Source organism: Chiroxiphia lanceolata, chromosome 14 (assembly GCF_009829145.1).
Source record: "Chiroxiphia lanceolata isolate bChiLan1 chromosome 14, bChiLan1.pri, whole genome shotgun sequence".
Classification (NCBI taxonomy): domain Eukaryota; kingdom Metazoa; phylum Chordata; class Aves; order Passeriformes; family Pipridae; genus Chiroxiphia; species Chiroxiphia lanceolata.
Genome location: NC_045650.1, coordinates 1,666,486 through 1,680,729, shown reverse-complemented (window position 1 = coordinate 1,680,729; position 14,244 = coordinate 1,666,486). Strand labels below are relative to the sequence as shown.

The 14,244-nt window shown below is 43.4% G+C and overlaps 1 protein-coding gene across 1 annotated transcript in view; it reads right to left on the bottom strand.

Annotated features, from left to right (window-relative positions):
• AMOT (angiomotin) overlaps positions 1-14,244 on the bottom strand; it is a 62,616-nt gene that overhangs the window by 17,181 nt on the left and 31,191 nt on the right. The window contains 5 exon segments of the mRNA XM_032702272.1: positions 3,136-3,281; positions 5,896-5,979; positions 5,982-5,999; positions 7,357-7,501; positions 9,285-9,738. Coding sequence (XP_032558163.1) covers positions 3,136-3,281; positions 5,896-5,979; positions 5,982-5,999; positions 7,357-7,501; positions 9,285-9,738 — 847 coding nt within the window.

The window sequence follows — 14,244 nt, the reverse complement described above, 5'->3', positions numbered from 1 at the left end:
ACCTGCTGCCATTCCAGTGTTTCCATCAGAGTTGAGCCCATCACAGCAATCCATGCTCCAAAATGAGAATTTTCCATTGCTTTAGCTGCAGTTATTATCAGTAACCATTTCCGACTGTGATATAGGTTTTTAAGTCAATGTACATATGTTCAATTTATCTCAAATGTATTACACATAATGAAAATAATCTGCAGTATTGATTTTAAAAACCACAGACTAATACTTCACTCGAAACAATTTTAATAGGCTGATGATTTATGCAAAACTGTGGAATATCTGCTAAAGGGAAGAATGAAAAGGCAGAAGTGAAAATAAGGGGTTAATAACTGGGTACCTTTAAGGAGAGTAGGGAAGTATAAAGTTTAAATATCATATATAAAACATACATATGTAGCAGTTCTGTTCTTAGACATATTTAAGTTTGCTTTAAATATTTATGATCATCCCCTTTTTTGCACTTTGCAGAAATAAACTCCACACTTTCAAAAACTTTAATGGCAGCTTGTTCTAAATTTGAAGAGTCATTTCACCCTTACAAACAGGGAAAGTATTCTGTGAATGTCTACTTTTGCTTCCAACTGCTTCATACTATACTTCAGTATCTCCAAGATCATCCTTTCTCCATCACATTTAGCATCCCTTTATCTCTCCTTTTGCTCTAAGTTGGATGTTAAAATTCAATATATATAAAAAACCCTCAAAGCACCCACAGGGTAGACAAGTATCTACATTTATAGATGGGTGGTTTTGTCCAAACTGGCAATTGCAGCCCACAAGATTTTTAAAAAGAATCTAAAGTTGCAATTCCCAACGCAAATATTTAAATTGTTATGGTGATATAAGGCTTATAGCTCTCCTTAGAACGAAAATATTCTTTTTATAAAGAATCTAGTGCATACAAGGCAGGGTTACTCTGCTTAATAGGAAGTCAAAACGGAAAGGGAAAAACAAAAAGCTGAAAACTTACATTACAGGATGCACACTGAAATGTGCACACCCCCCTCAGGCCCTGAGCCAGAGTAGCTGCCAAATCTGAGCATAAGAAACTCCACCCTCCTCAACTGGACTAGTTACAGAGACAATTACAGGGACTAGTCATTCAGATTAAGCAGGCATTCAGATGGCAGGAATAAAAGAAATAATCGACAAATTGTCCATATCCTGGTCACTGAATGTCACTCACTCAGAACAATGTTTCCAGTCCCCTCTAAACCGTGCCCTGAGCTCTGAAGAGCTTGTCTGGCTGCCTTTCGAAGATTTACCAAACAGCTTGGGGATTTGAGAACTTTCCACAACTTAACACTAATGAGGCAACAAATGCTTTATAATCCTAAGTATTTAATTCAAAAAATTATTTGAGAAACCTGCAAAAGTGACTCTTTAACCTTTTTTTCCCCTCTCACCTTTGGGAAAGTTAATTCCTGCTCCCTCACTGAGATGCTTCCATATTTATCTGCAACAGGAAGGGTGGCACTTCCTGCACACCCTGGGATTCGAGCAAAGGTTGGATGCATATGACCACGAGCCCTCATGCAGGGCATTTCACTCTGTGTTAGTGTACATGTGTTTTTTAAGCTATCTTGCAATCTAGCCCAGAGTCACTTCCCTACTTTATCAATCTACTTAGGCAGCAATACTTTGCTTCAGCTTTACTGTGAGAGAGCCAAAATTAGTGCCTGCATTGAGGTTCAACCCAGGCAAGTGCTGGTGCAGCTGATCACAGCACCTTCTATACACATTGACTCCAAGCAGGTGAATAGTTCCAGGGAAGTCACAAGGACGTCCCATGTACTTGGAGTTAGTGATACACCAGACTTTTACTGTAATAAGGTGCTGAAATTTGAGCGAAAGCCAAAGAGCTCCAACACATTGCAGAATCACTGACAGAATAGTTCCAGAGCCAAAGAGAATCACGTCACGTGCAAATAAATTATCCTATAACCCAATGCTCCCTGACCCCTGAGTAACCAAGATGCAAGCCAGCCATGCCAGGCTAATAAGGTTACGAGAGCAGGTAACCCTACAACAACATCCTGGATGAGCAGAGCAGATCCAGCAGGAGAGACATCGAGGGAAGGATTCCATGAAGCTGAAGAGATTAAAGAAAGGGGTGAAAATTAAGGACACCAGGTAAAGAGACACAAGAGGGGAAGGGCTATTGAGGCAAATACAGAGTCAGAGAAGAAACAGGCTAAAACTAAGAAAGCAGCTACATCTGTACCTGGGAGAGGAGGATATTCCCTGTCTTTGATCATTCCTCCTCTCTTGGCACAATGGGATCCTGAACAGAGAGAAAAGTAGAAGCAGACAAGGGGAGGGTTTGAGGAATGACTCTGAAAGCAGCAAAATTCAGGTGCATGTAGGAACAGTGCTCAGCTGAGGGTGATGCTGAGTGCTGGCAGGCAGGGAGAGGGCAGAATTGGAGAACAAATCAGCAGTGAGGAAGTGTGCTTGGTCATGACATTTCCTCCTGAGACTCTCCAAGGAGGAAGAGCAGGAGTAAAGGAAGCAGAGGTTGAGAGTGGGAAACAGGGCCTTTGAGAGGAAAGAAGTAGGCAGGAGGAAAGAGGACGGACGCTGTGACGCAGAAGGGCAGCGAGGTGAGAGCCATGAGTGGCAGGGACAAAGCTACAAAAGCAACTGCTGTGAAAGCTGCCCAGCTAAGCAGCTAAAATGCATTATCCCCTCCTGGGAGGAAAGGTAGAGAAAACAACTAAGGTCATGCCCAGCTTATTACAAATGCTGGGCACATCCAGAGCTCTGCACTGTCCCCACACCTGGCAAGGGGACAAGCTGCATTCATCTGATACTATTTGAAAGTCCATCCCAATCTGAATTTCTGCCAAGTTCAGGAGGTTGCCAGGGCTGAGATCTCAGTTCCAGCCCACTTTTACAAGTTGAAACAAAAAGAAAACAAAATATGGCTGCTTAGACAAAAGCACTTCCAAGGAAATACAGATTTGTGGCTTATCTGTGCACAGTCCAGCGGTTTAGCTATTCAACACAAAGCTAAGCAGATATAAACAGCTTTGAAGAAAGCAGATCTCCTTAAAACTTCCACAAGACAAACTCATTCCCCCAGTCACTTTTACTGGAACCCAAGCTACCCTAATTTCTCTCTCCCAGCATCCTTACCTCCTCCTCCAGTTTCACCACCTTGGCCTGAGCGTTGTTCAAGGCCTGGTCTCGGATCTCGATGTGTCGTCGTTGGTCCTCGTTGGTGGAACGGGCAGCAGCCAGTTCTATTTCCAGTTTCTCTTTTTCCCGCTGTGTTTCCTTGTCTGTGAAAACAAAGAGAGAGTTATCAATGGACTTGTCTCTGCCTAGCTTTCAGGAGTATTTCACTCCAGAGGTGAAGGAATGATTGTACTGGAACTTCTCACAGGAGGGAATGTAAATCTAGTGCTAAGGACAGAAAAAAAGGACATGGCTTTCAAGGAAGAGAAAGACTTATAACCCTGAAGAACAAGCATGGTACCTTCAAGTAACAATGTGCCACAATGATAGTAAGAAGGAATAGAAGGTGCATCACTTAGTACAGTTAGTCAGTGAGGTAATTTGCTGTGATTATGCAGATGGTTAGTGAAACTTGGTACCTCTTCACATCTGAGCTTTCAGTGGTGGAAAACAAACTGAGTAATTGTAATATCTCAGGCTGGGGAGAGAGATGGCAGAGTTCTGTGCCTGAAAAACTTGCGCTCCTTTTTTCCACACTGACCTCACAAACAGGAAGGCTGCTCTGTCCAGGGCAACTGTCCCTTTTCAGAGGAACCCTCAGCTGTCCCACTTTGCTGGCAGTACCATCAGAGGAGTCAGAAAACAAGTGAACAATGAGAACTCCTGAGTCTTCCCCTTAAAAATGACACCCTTGGCCAGAACTGAGGCACATATATCTGTTTGGTCACTGCTCAAAGCAGACCTGCAGCTAAGAAAGCCCTTTGCCCAGCACTGAGAGTTCACGTCTGATGCTTTAAAGCCACCCCAAGCACAGCAGCTCATTCTTTTCTGCTGCTCTCCAGAAAGAGCTGGATCAAGTTGAAGCAGCAGTGCTGTTTCAGGAACAGGGCAACTGCCTTCAGAAAAAACTAAACAGGATAAAAATAATTGTGGACTGGAGAACTTATCACACAGGGGTGTAAGGCAAAGCCACAATGCAGAGTTGATGTCCTCTGTATGTTGTCATTCCCAGCTCAAGCCAACCAGCAACAATGATAACATTAACCCACTTGCTGGATGCATAACCACAGAATACTCCCTGGAGTGATCTACACCCAGCACTGATGACACCAGAGAAACTGCATTCCAGAAACCAATATCCCACGACAAAGGAATGAGGACAAGGAGTGGAAGGCTTGAAAAACAGGAACTAGGTGCTGGGTGTTAGAACAGACTGCATACGGAGTACACGGGCCCGTTTGTGCAAGCATGTGCATAACTATATTTACAGCACCACAATTACTCCCTTTCTTCTGCCAGCAAAAAGCCAGGAGCAAAGCTTTAGCAACATGGAGAAGCTAAAGATTCCCTTTTGCTGGGAAATCAGCACAGCCCACACACAGGTTGCAAAACAAACCTGTCCACCACCAGCACCCAGAACTCTGCAGAGCAAACCCTGACTGCAGCTCAGAGCCAGCCCATGACAGAAGACACAAGGACAAAGGCTAACATCACCTGTCTATTTTTTAATTCATCTTTTCCCAGCATTTCTCCTCCACCCAGGAATGAGCTGCTGACAGTGTGAGCACATTAAAGTGTGCTGCAGAGATTGAGCTGCAAGGAGACAGGGTGGCATTATGCCAGCAGGTATCAGTCAGTGCCAGCAGGCTGTTTTTTAATCTCTAAGTGCTTGCAGAGAGCCTTTTGGAGTTTTGGTGCAGACTTTTCCCCAAATGAGAACTGCTTCACTTGACAAGTGCCTACAGCACTCCTAGAAATGCTGGGACTGATGAAATGTAGCACTATGGCTTTCATGTTCCTTCAAAAGCAGAAATGGAATGGGAGGCCTCACAGCTTTGACCTTCCCATCTCTTTGGAGGCACCTATGAACCTTAATGTCCACCCAACCAGTCTGAAGGAGAGACTAAACTCACAGACTTTCCCCTACCACCAGGAGCTTGGAATTCACCCCCTGACAGCCATTTGTTTGCAAAGTAAGCCACAAGGAATAGAGATGACATGAGACAGGAATACCAGCATTGTCAGAGTAGCAGCAGTGTGTGTTGCACTACAGAAAAACTCTATTTTGCAATTTTATTGTGCTACCTTTTCATGTAACAACTAGAGAAAAGTGAGCGTTGTCAGAAGGGTGGAGTACACTATGGGATGACAGAAAAGTTGGCTCGTCACCATCAGCCTCAAGACATTTCAGTACAAAGGAAAAGCAGCATTTCACATCCGTCATTTTGGTTTGCCTTGTGATAAATCCGCTGCTGTGGACAGAATTCCTGACCCTCATCCAGCCCAGCAGACTGCAGGAGTGTTCATCCCCTTTACTTTTGCTGACAGGATAGGGCAGGGGCAAATAAAGAGGAAAGAGTCAGGAGACCTAGCAGGCTCCACTCCCACTGGCCTTAACTCATGCCAGGAGTCCTGTCATTCTGGGAAGGTTTAATTCCAAAGCTTTCAAGGAATAAAATAGGTGGATAAAATATCCTGTAAATTATGGGGTAAACATTAATTTTACAGTTTAACTGCAAACTACCTTTGCTCTGCAATCTCTAATAAATCCCATCAGATGGACTTTACATACTGACAGAAAAGGAATTCTTGAATCTCTCCTCCTTTCTCCACTGCCAGTTTTGGACTGTCACTGAACTGATTTCTGTCCTGATAATTAACCTGCTGCACTGTCCTCTGTCCCAGGGTGGCTGGAGCTTTCCACTGACCCATTATGACTGTCAACTCACCTTTGTGCAAAGAGCTGAGAGATGGTTTTCCGATTGTCTTCAGACCCCTCAAACTCCTTCTCTGCAAGCTGCTGTTGGCTGTCTCCATACGTTCTGCAAAAATTTTCAATAAAGCAAAACTAAATAAATAAAAACTTTCAGCGTTAAGTTACATCTGCTCAGGGCATTTCTAATGCAAGCTGAGGGAATGGATCTCCTAATTCTACACAGTCTAAAGTAAAATGCCCATCTGAAGCTGGCACTCACTTTTGAAATGTTTCTAATTATGTCCTTGAAGAAATATGCTCAACGAGACAAAACAGTTTAAATGAAGTTCCAAAGAAATTACTTTAAACAATTATAACACAGAAGAAGTTTGGTTTTTCAATTATACCTTTATTTCTTCCACACAATTAAAAGATTATCTTATAATTACCCACTAAAACTTAACAGAAGATTAAATCACTGTTGTCCAATTACCTGACTTGAGGGAGTAGTGTGAAATGCTAAGAACAGCTCAACAGCTCTGCTGCTTCAAGATGCTAGAAATATGTATCAGTCTATGAAAATTAGAATAAAATGTGTATGCTGTGTTCTACTCTGAATAAGATTATTTAATGCAGACATTTGTGTACTGTCCTTCTCAAGGGCACTGGGCACTGCATGCCTTTACTTCCTGGATGCAAAATAATTTCTGGGAGCAGGCTCTTAGCAAGAGACACAGACTCTCTCTTAGCAGTGAGAGCAGATGACATGCAGGACAATCAGAAGGCTTCCATAAAAAATTAAACTTAAGTTTAAAAGACTGTTGTGCACCTTTAAACACCTCAGATGTGTTTTTTCACTTTCACCTTTTGAACTAATGCTTAAACTTTTACTCCTGTTAAGGTCAAACACCACTCTGCCCTGCCAGCCATCATGCTGCTTCAGCCTCTCGGCAAGAGCCAGACACTAATAACATCTCCCTCTGGAAAAGGAAGGGAGATCCAAAACCAGATGCCTACATTGGATAAGGAATGACAAGACCTTCAGGAAGAACAGACAGCCTGCAGTTTGTATGTAAGTGCAAAAGGGTCACTGGACAGGAAATCAAGTGAACACGCCCGGTGTGGGATTAGGCAGTCAGCAAAACCTCTTTCCATTTGTGCAAACTGAACAAATTGTACAAATTATCTCTAGGATATAAGACATGAGAGAATTCCAGGCTTGCATCTGGTTTATGGTATTTGGCTTATCACATGCTTCTTGTCAATGAGAAACAGGCTGGAAATGAAAGACTACAGCACTCTCCTAAACCTCTTTTTCAATTCTTCCAGCAAGTGCTTCAAATCTCCAACTACTGAATAGTCCTGAGTATCCCATCATATTCCAGTTGTGTCAGACACAGTGAATTCTGCAGCAAAATGCTGTCCTGTCAAGTAAGTATAATAAAAAAACCAACACTGATGAACAGAAGATTTACTTCATTTACCTCTTAGATCCCTGTTGAAATCATGAAGCCTTCGAATTTCTCCTTCCAGTTTGTTTCTCATGGCCTTTTCCAGGGCATCCCGCTTAGAGGATGATTTCTCCAGGTTTTTGTATGCCTCTGAAACTTGCTGAATTTCTGTTTCCAACTGCAGTGGAAGTGAAAACAAGCACTTACTATTTTATCACTAACAATATTCGTTCGGTCTCAGACGAGATTCCTTTCTCTCAAGTGTTCTTTATTGAGAGAAACCTACACTTATAAACTAAGTAAAACAACACTCTCGGGTCTGGATCCATCTGTATAAAGAATACCAGTGTCTGAAACAGAGTTTTGGACCCTCTTTTCAGACTCTCACTCTGGTTTCCCAACATGATGAGAACATGGATAGAGCAAACTGAAGAAATGCAAATGTAATCTATTTTTTTTCCAAGACTGGGGCAGTTTGACACTATAGTAGTTTGGGCAAAAAGCATTTATATAAATAGCTAATGCAATATGAGGTAAGTAAAATTAAAAAAAAAAAAAAAAAAAGGTAGATCAAACTATGCCAAAAAACCCCAGTGACATACCCTGCATTTCTGAGGAACTCTGTAGATAGTTGTAATGGTCCAAAATTCACAAAAAAATCTCCTGATCTTCTATGTTTACACTCCTACAACTTAGTTGTGCTTTTAAAAAATGCAAATTATAAATGGGGAGAGGGAAACTTTGCAGTAGAATATGTTCTATCCTTCTTTCTGGCCTTCAGTGTAAAGTTTCTCTGATCATTCAGAGCAGAAGGAGATTCACTTCTAACTCTCCTCACTAGGCATGGTTTGCCATGGAAGTGTGGGTTTATGTTACAGCAAACCCCACCAGCACTGTCTACAGCAAGTGGTCAACAGGGAGGTGGAGGGAAGTGCATTTTTATCCTTCTGTTATTATCAGAAGCTGTCAAATACTTCTCTAAAGCGTTTCCCTTGTCAAGAGCCCTCTAAAAATACAATAAAACAAACTTATGTCCCTGAAAAGAGGTACCACAGCAAATAATGAGTGTGGAAAGCCATGCTGGTCACCTGAACGCAAACATGTGTTTCAAGCAGTCACACATTTTTATGGCCCTGGACACTGGGCAGTGCAAAGAGCACAGCAAGGCCCACAAAGTCCTAAACTGGAAGTAGCATCAGCCTTTCCACAGTTGCAAAGCAAAAACAAAGCTGACCTGCTGCACAGCTTTAAACCACTGGTCATCAAGAAGTTATTTGTATGAGGCAGCATGAAAACACCTCCACACATGCACGTTAATGATGGGTCTCACTGAGATATTTTCTTTTAAATGTTTTAGCGTCATATACTCTGCTTGTTTCATAAAGCCAAGGTGGCAAATAGCGGGTCCAAATCAAGACATTAAGTTTTCAGGGAAGTTGTGTGGCATTAAGACAGTGACAAAAGAAGTTTTAGTCCCAGTCCTGCAGTCCAAATGTCTTTAATGTAGCCATAGCAGCACTACTTGCATTGCACTCTGTCCTGACGACCAGTTTTGTAGCAATGTCCCCTGTGCCTCCAGAGTGACTATGGTCTGGTGCTAGTCCAAACAGGTCCTTCCTGCAGCCTCCAAAATCTCTAAGGGAAATGAAACCTGCTGCTATCCTGGACACAAGCCTTAATTTAACCAAGCAGTCAGCCTCTTCAGCAGCTGATGAGGATGTGCATTTGAGCGTGGTCAATAAACTGTTAGCAGAAAACTGATAGCTTTGCTTCTATCTTCTGACAAAGTTAAGCTGATGCCCAAAGGGACAGGATACAGACCAATCAATCTGCATATGAAAGACTCTGAAGTAGTTAATAAATTTGTTAAGCAAGGAATGTAACAGTCGCAGATTAGGTGATTCAGCTGTGGACTATACCAGGCACGGGAGAGTGCCTGAATTCTTACCAAAAACACCCACCTTCTGCAGCCGGGCCACTTTCTCATAACACCCATCCAGCTCCTGTCGCAGAGACCGGTTCTCTTCTGACAGGATTTCCACCATTTGCTGGGCCCTGGAAACGATGGCAAAAGGATCTACTTGCATCTGCTGGTATGGGGAAGGGATCTGCTGAGCCCGGGGCATCACTGAGTAGGAGTCGCCTTGCTGCTGCTGCGGGCCAAGGAAGGGCTGGCATAGCCGGTACAAATCTCCCTGATGGACTTGGTTGGACAAGAAAGGCTGCTGGGTCCGTGGCAGAATGCCAGGATCTGCCTGGCTTGGAGTCAGAGGTTGCTGATGTTGGGAAGGGGACAGCCTAGATGGTGGCGGAGACTGAAGCAAAGTCAAAGATCCCAGGGATGTCAAGGAAGACGTCGGGCTGTGGTGGTGAGGTGGTCTCTGTTGTAACTGCAGTGGCACATCTGGGTTCTGCCTGGAAAACAGAGAGCAGAGGCTCCATCACAGTCATGCAGAAGGTGCAAAAACCCAGTGACAAGGTGTGGGATGACCCAGGTAGCTCCTGTGCACAGGTCTTCCTACACAAAAGATTCATGTGAGGTTTTCTCAATTTTATATGTTTGTTTTTAAAAATGTTCCAAAATAAAATCTTTATCAGAAATATATTCTAAGTGCACAAAGGTCTTTCCTCTGGGGACTATTTTTTAGACAAACACTAACAGAAAGTCCAGCAACAACTACTATTATTTTCATAACTTTTCACCATACTTTGCAGATAAAACTGCTCAACCGAGGACTGTTAGGAACGGGCTCTTTTGTTCTGCCCTTATGGCCTTAAGTGCCATCTCTCATGAGAAAACAGTGAATTTTTTCTGCAATTCAGGATACAGAGCTAAAAGGATTGGCTAAGCTTGATGCTAGTATGCCAGCACTACTGATTTGAGCTTTCTGAACTATCAACCAAGAAGCTGCAGCCTGGTTACATGAGACAGTTAAAAGATCTGAAAATCAACCTAAGAATCAGAAGCAGCCTTGTGATTTCAAACCCTGCTCAGTCCTATGCAGTGGGTATGTTTACTGTTCCTAACAATAACCTCTGCACGATATCAAAGACAGATCTAGCAATCTGAGTCCATCACAGAACTAACTCCAAGCTACACCAGCTCACATTTCCCAGGCTCTGGAGATCCCCAGCTCAACTTCTGCTGCTTTAGCCAGTAGAAATCTTTCTTAGGAGACTGTGTGGATTTATCATGCTTGCATGACCTCAGGAGGCAGGTTTTGCATTCTTCTCCCAAGACATTCAACCTTTAACTTCTCTGGATGTTCTTTATTCTAACAGTTGAAGTCACTCCCTCTCCACACTGCAGCCAGTCTCTTAAGCACGGAGCTCAGCCTGGTGCAGACCCAGTCTGGCAGTCAAACATATTCTGAAACACTCCTGCTGCTCTGGTAAAATTTCCCACCCTTTGGGATGCAGTTCAACCCTGCAGCTGGAAAAGCACACACTGTTGTTCCACCTGGCCGTGGCTGCTACAAAATATCCCCACGGCTCTCTGTGCTCCCGGGAGGGACCCAATACACCCTGCAGGGACCCGGCTGGACAAGGCAGCTCCCGGGACACCGGGAGCCTTAGAGGAACTGACAACAGCGAGCATGAACTGGGAACTAAAGGGTTACACAACGGGCTTCTCAGCCCAAGTGCAGAGAAGCAGCATCATCCTTCCTGTTCTCCGCAGAAAGAAGGAATCCACTCCTCATCCCTGTCCAAGAGGAAGCTCCGGCATTACTCACATCTGGCTGGCAGTGCTCGGGGAGTTCAGACATCCCCAGGCCAGCACAGGCTTCACCATTTCAGTATCATGCACCTTATGGCTCATTTCCCTGCTTCCCAGCAGACAAGGGGTATGGAAACCTCCAAGCTTATGAGACAACTCCTTAACAGGGAAACAAATCTAGCCTTTGTCAGTTAGGAAAAAACAGAATCGTTGCTTTAGCTTCTGTTTCTCTCTTTCCCACACTCACAGGTGACTGTGGTCCCTGCCAGCAACATCATTTCAGGAGCTGTATTTCCCCAGAAATTATCATACGCAGCACGAGGATTTCAGGGGTCATGCAGAAGAGTGATGTGCAATTAATTTCCTCAGGAATGTTCAGTTTCGTAGCAGCAATTTGGTTCTTCCCCTCCCAGGAGGCCAGCTCTACTTATTGTTGCATTGATTTCATCAACTTTATTTGTCAGTTCTCATAATGAAGAATGAGGTAAAACCATCACAGGCCATGCTCAAGGTCATCTGGTTTGTCTTAGGTGGTTTCCAGCTCCATTCTTAGCTCACCCATTTGTATGCAGTTAAAACTTTGCATCCTCACAAACCACTCATCTCCTTGAGCTTATTCTTTACCTATCACCCGGCAGCTCTGCTTTGATGTTATAATCAATTAGGGAATAGCCTTGCTGTGACATTTAATCTATGAAGACCTATGGAGGTTAGATCAAAAGAATTATGTTGCCAGCATCCCTCATGGATGCAAAAAACCAGTTTTCAACCTACAAAATACTCTCTTCCAGTCTGAAAACAACCCAAAGCAGTTACTCAGAGACTGATTCCACTGCTCTCAGTGAGTTAATCTTACAAGCCTAAGGAGGACTACTTAGATGCCAATGTTAACAATTTGAGCTATTTGACTAGAAACATCTGTTATTCTGCTCTCAGAAACAAAGTGGCAGAATCTTGCCATCCTGAGCACTAATGAAAGGCACAAAATGATGACCAAAGAAAAACAACAGCAGCACTTAAATTCAGAATTTATGAAGGGACAGAATGCTGACATGCCTAGCAATGATTTTAAAAAAACCACCAAACACCTATTGTAAAGAACAACTCTAGGAAATCACGAGTATTTCTAAACAAGATATATTTCCAAGATATCCAGCATCTTGGCACTCACATCCAATGCCTCCTATAATCTTGAAATTATAGCAATCTTGTGGGCTCAAGCTAAAACATGAGAGCTAGGAACCTCTAGTTCTGTGGCATCACCAACAGCATTAGGACTTCTGATTGTCACAAATGCATTTATGTTCCCAGCAGAACAAGATAACGTGGCTGGGCTAATACATCCTACCTTTAAAAAAATGTATTTAAAAATCCTAGTAACCTCACAGTGACACTAGACCTTTTAAGATCTTGCATGCCAACTTTTACATACACATTCAAAGAACTTTTTAGCATCCCCACTACTTACAATTTTGTCTTATAAAATACTTGCATATATTTTGTGGGTACAAAATACCTGGCTGTGAGATTCTTTCATATTAACATGAAGATGGAAGAATTTGTTCCTCTGGTGAAGCAATTTTGAGCTGAGAGATTCAGAAAAGGTAAATGAACACAACTGGACTTTTCAAGATTTTCAGGCCAGACTGTGAATTTTAAGGTTCAAATGACTACTGGTGTCACCCAACAGTATTGCTGATAGAATGGAAGTAGAAAATTCCCTTCAAACAGAATGAGTCCTTGGGTAAACCTTCCACTAGTAATCAAAAGTCTATCTGAACTAACCACTTCAGAAAAAATGTAGTCTCTCAAAATACATGGAAAACAAAATTATGCAATCTCCTTCCATTTGCCTCAGTGTCATAGAGACCTGAAAAAGCCAAAGGCAGGAAAAAAGACCTCAGAGCAATAATTCCAACAAGTGTTTAAGTTTGAAAGCATAACTTTAAGCACCACTTCACTTTGCAGACTGTATCACGCAAGAATCTCTGCTTCTCTGACAGTTTCTGGTGAGTATCAGAGAAACACTCCACATGGGCCAAGTACAAACCTGGATTTATGGTTCTGCAACTACAAGGGTCACCTCAGCTTTTAAGAGATGAAGACAGAGATAGGGAGTGAGGCAGCTCTGCAAGCAGACCCAGCTATCAGGAGTGCTGAGGCGGCCAGGACTGCGGAGTCACACAGAAAATCTGTGGGTAGAGCAACACAGTGGGGAAGGTAGAAAAATGAAGGGCTCAGGAAAGGTCTCTGGCTTGTTAAATTTTTCCTGCCTGTTTCGTGCTCAAGAAGCTCCAGTTCCCCTCTCTTCCCCAGCCCTCCTGCACAAACCAGGAAGCGCTGGCTGCGGGAGGGAGCAGGCTCCACTCCATTACACAGCTGAAATCAAAGCCAGACATTTTTGTTCTGCTTCCCAGTCATACCTGATTAGCCCCCACTTTGATGCTGCTCAGGGGAACGCAGTGCACAGAAGTGATTTACTAATTATGGGACAAATTCTGCAGACCTCCCTCTCAAAAACTTTCTGTGAAGTCAATGGGATTAATCACCACAGCAGGAGCTCAGTCGCTTGGGCTGCAAACAGAGGATGGCACTTGAATCGGAGAGACAGGAACTTCCTCTGCACCCAAAACTGCATCAGCTCTTGCTGTGCTCTCACAGGAGACCTTGCAAGCCCCTGGACACCGAGTGCAAGGCACCCGTCCTCCCCTGTTAGGCCTGGAGGCTTGTTTTCATCACCAAAGTGCAATGGAGATATTAGGGAAAGAACAGGAAAGATTTTGGAGCTTCACATGCAGCTACCCCTCTTTCTGAACCTTCCTGAAAATTTCCAAATAACAGCACACATGCCTCCAGCGTGCCTGGTATTTACATTAAACCGGCATTATTACCAACATACACTGTTCCCAAACTTACACCACCCAGGAGCAGGTGAGGCAAACTGTTTGCAGACTGGTTTAAACTTACCACACAGCCCATTCCTTTCCCAGACTGGGGAGGGTGAAGCATGAGAATGCTGTGAATTCCCCAATGTTTATCTTGCTCAACGAGTTTTATTTAACTGCATCATTAGGTCACCCTCAAATTCCCCCGAACAATGAGGGGAAAAACCCGCAGAAAAGGGTGTGGCTTCGGGAGCAGAGAGAAGGGGCTTTGTTTCCTTGACGCACAGTTCAAAAAATGCACACATTTACCAACCCGAA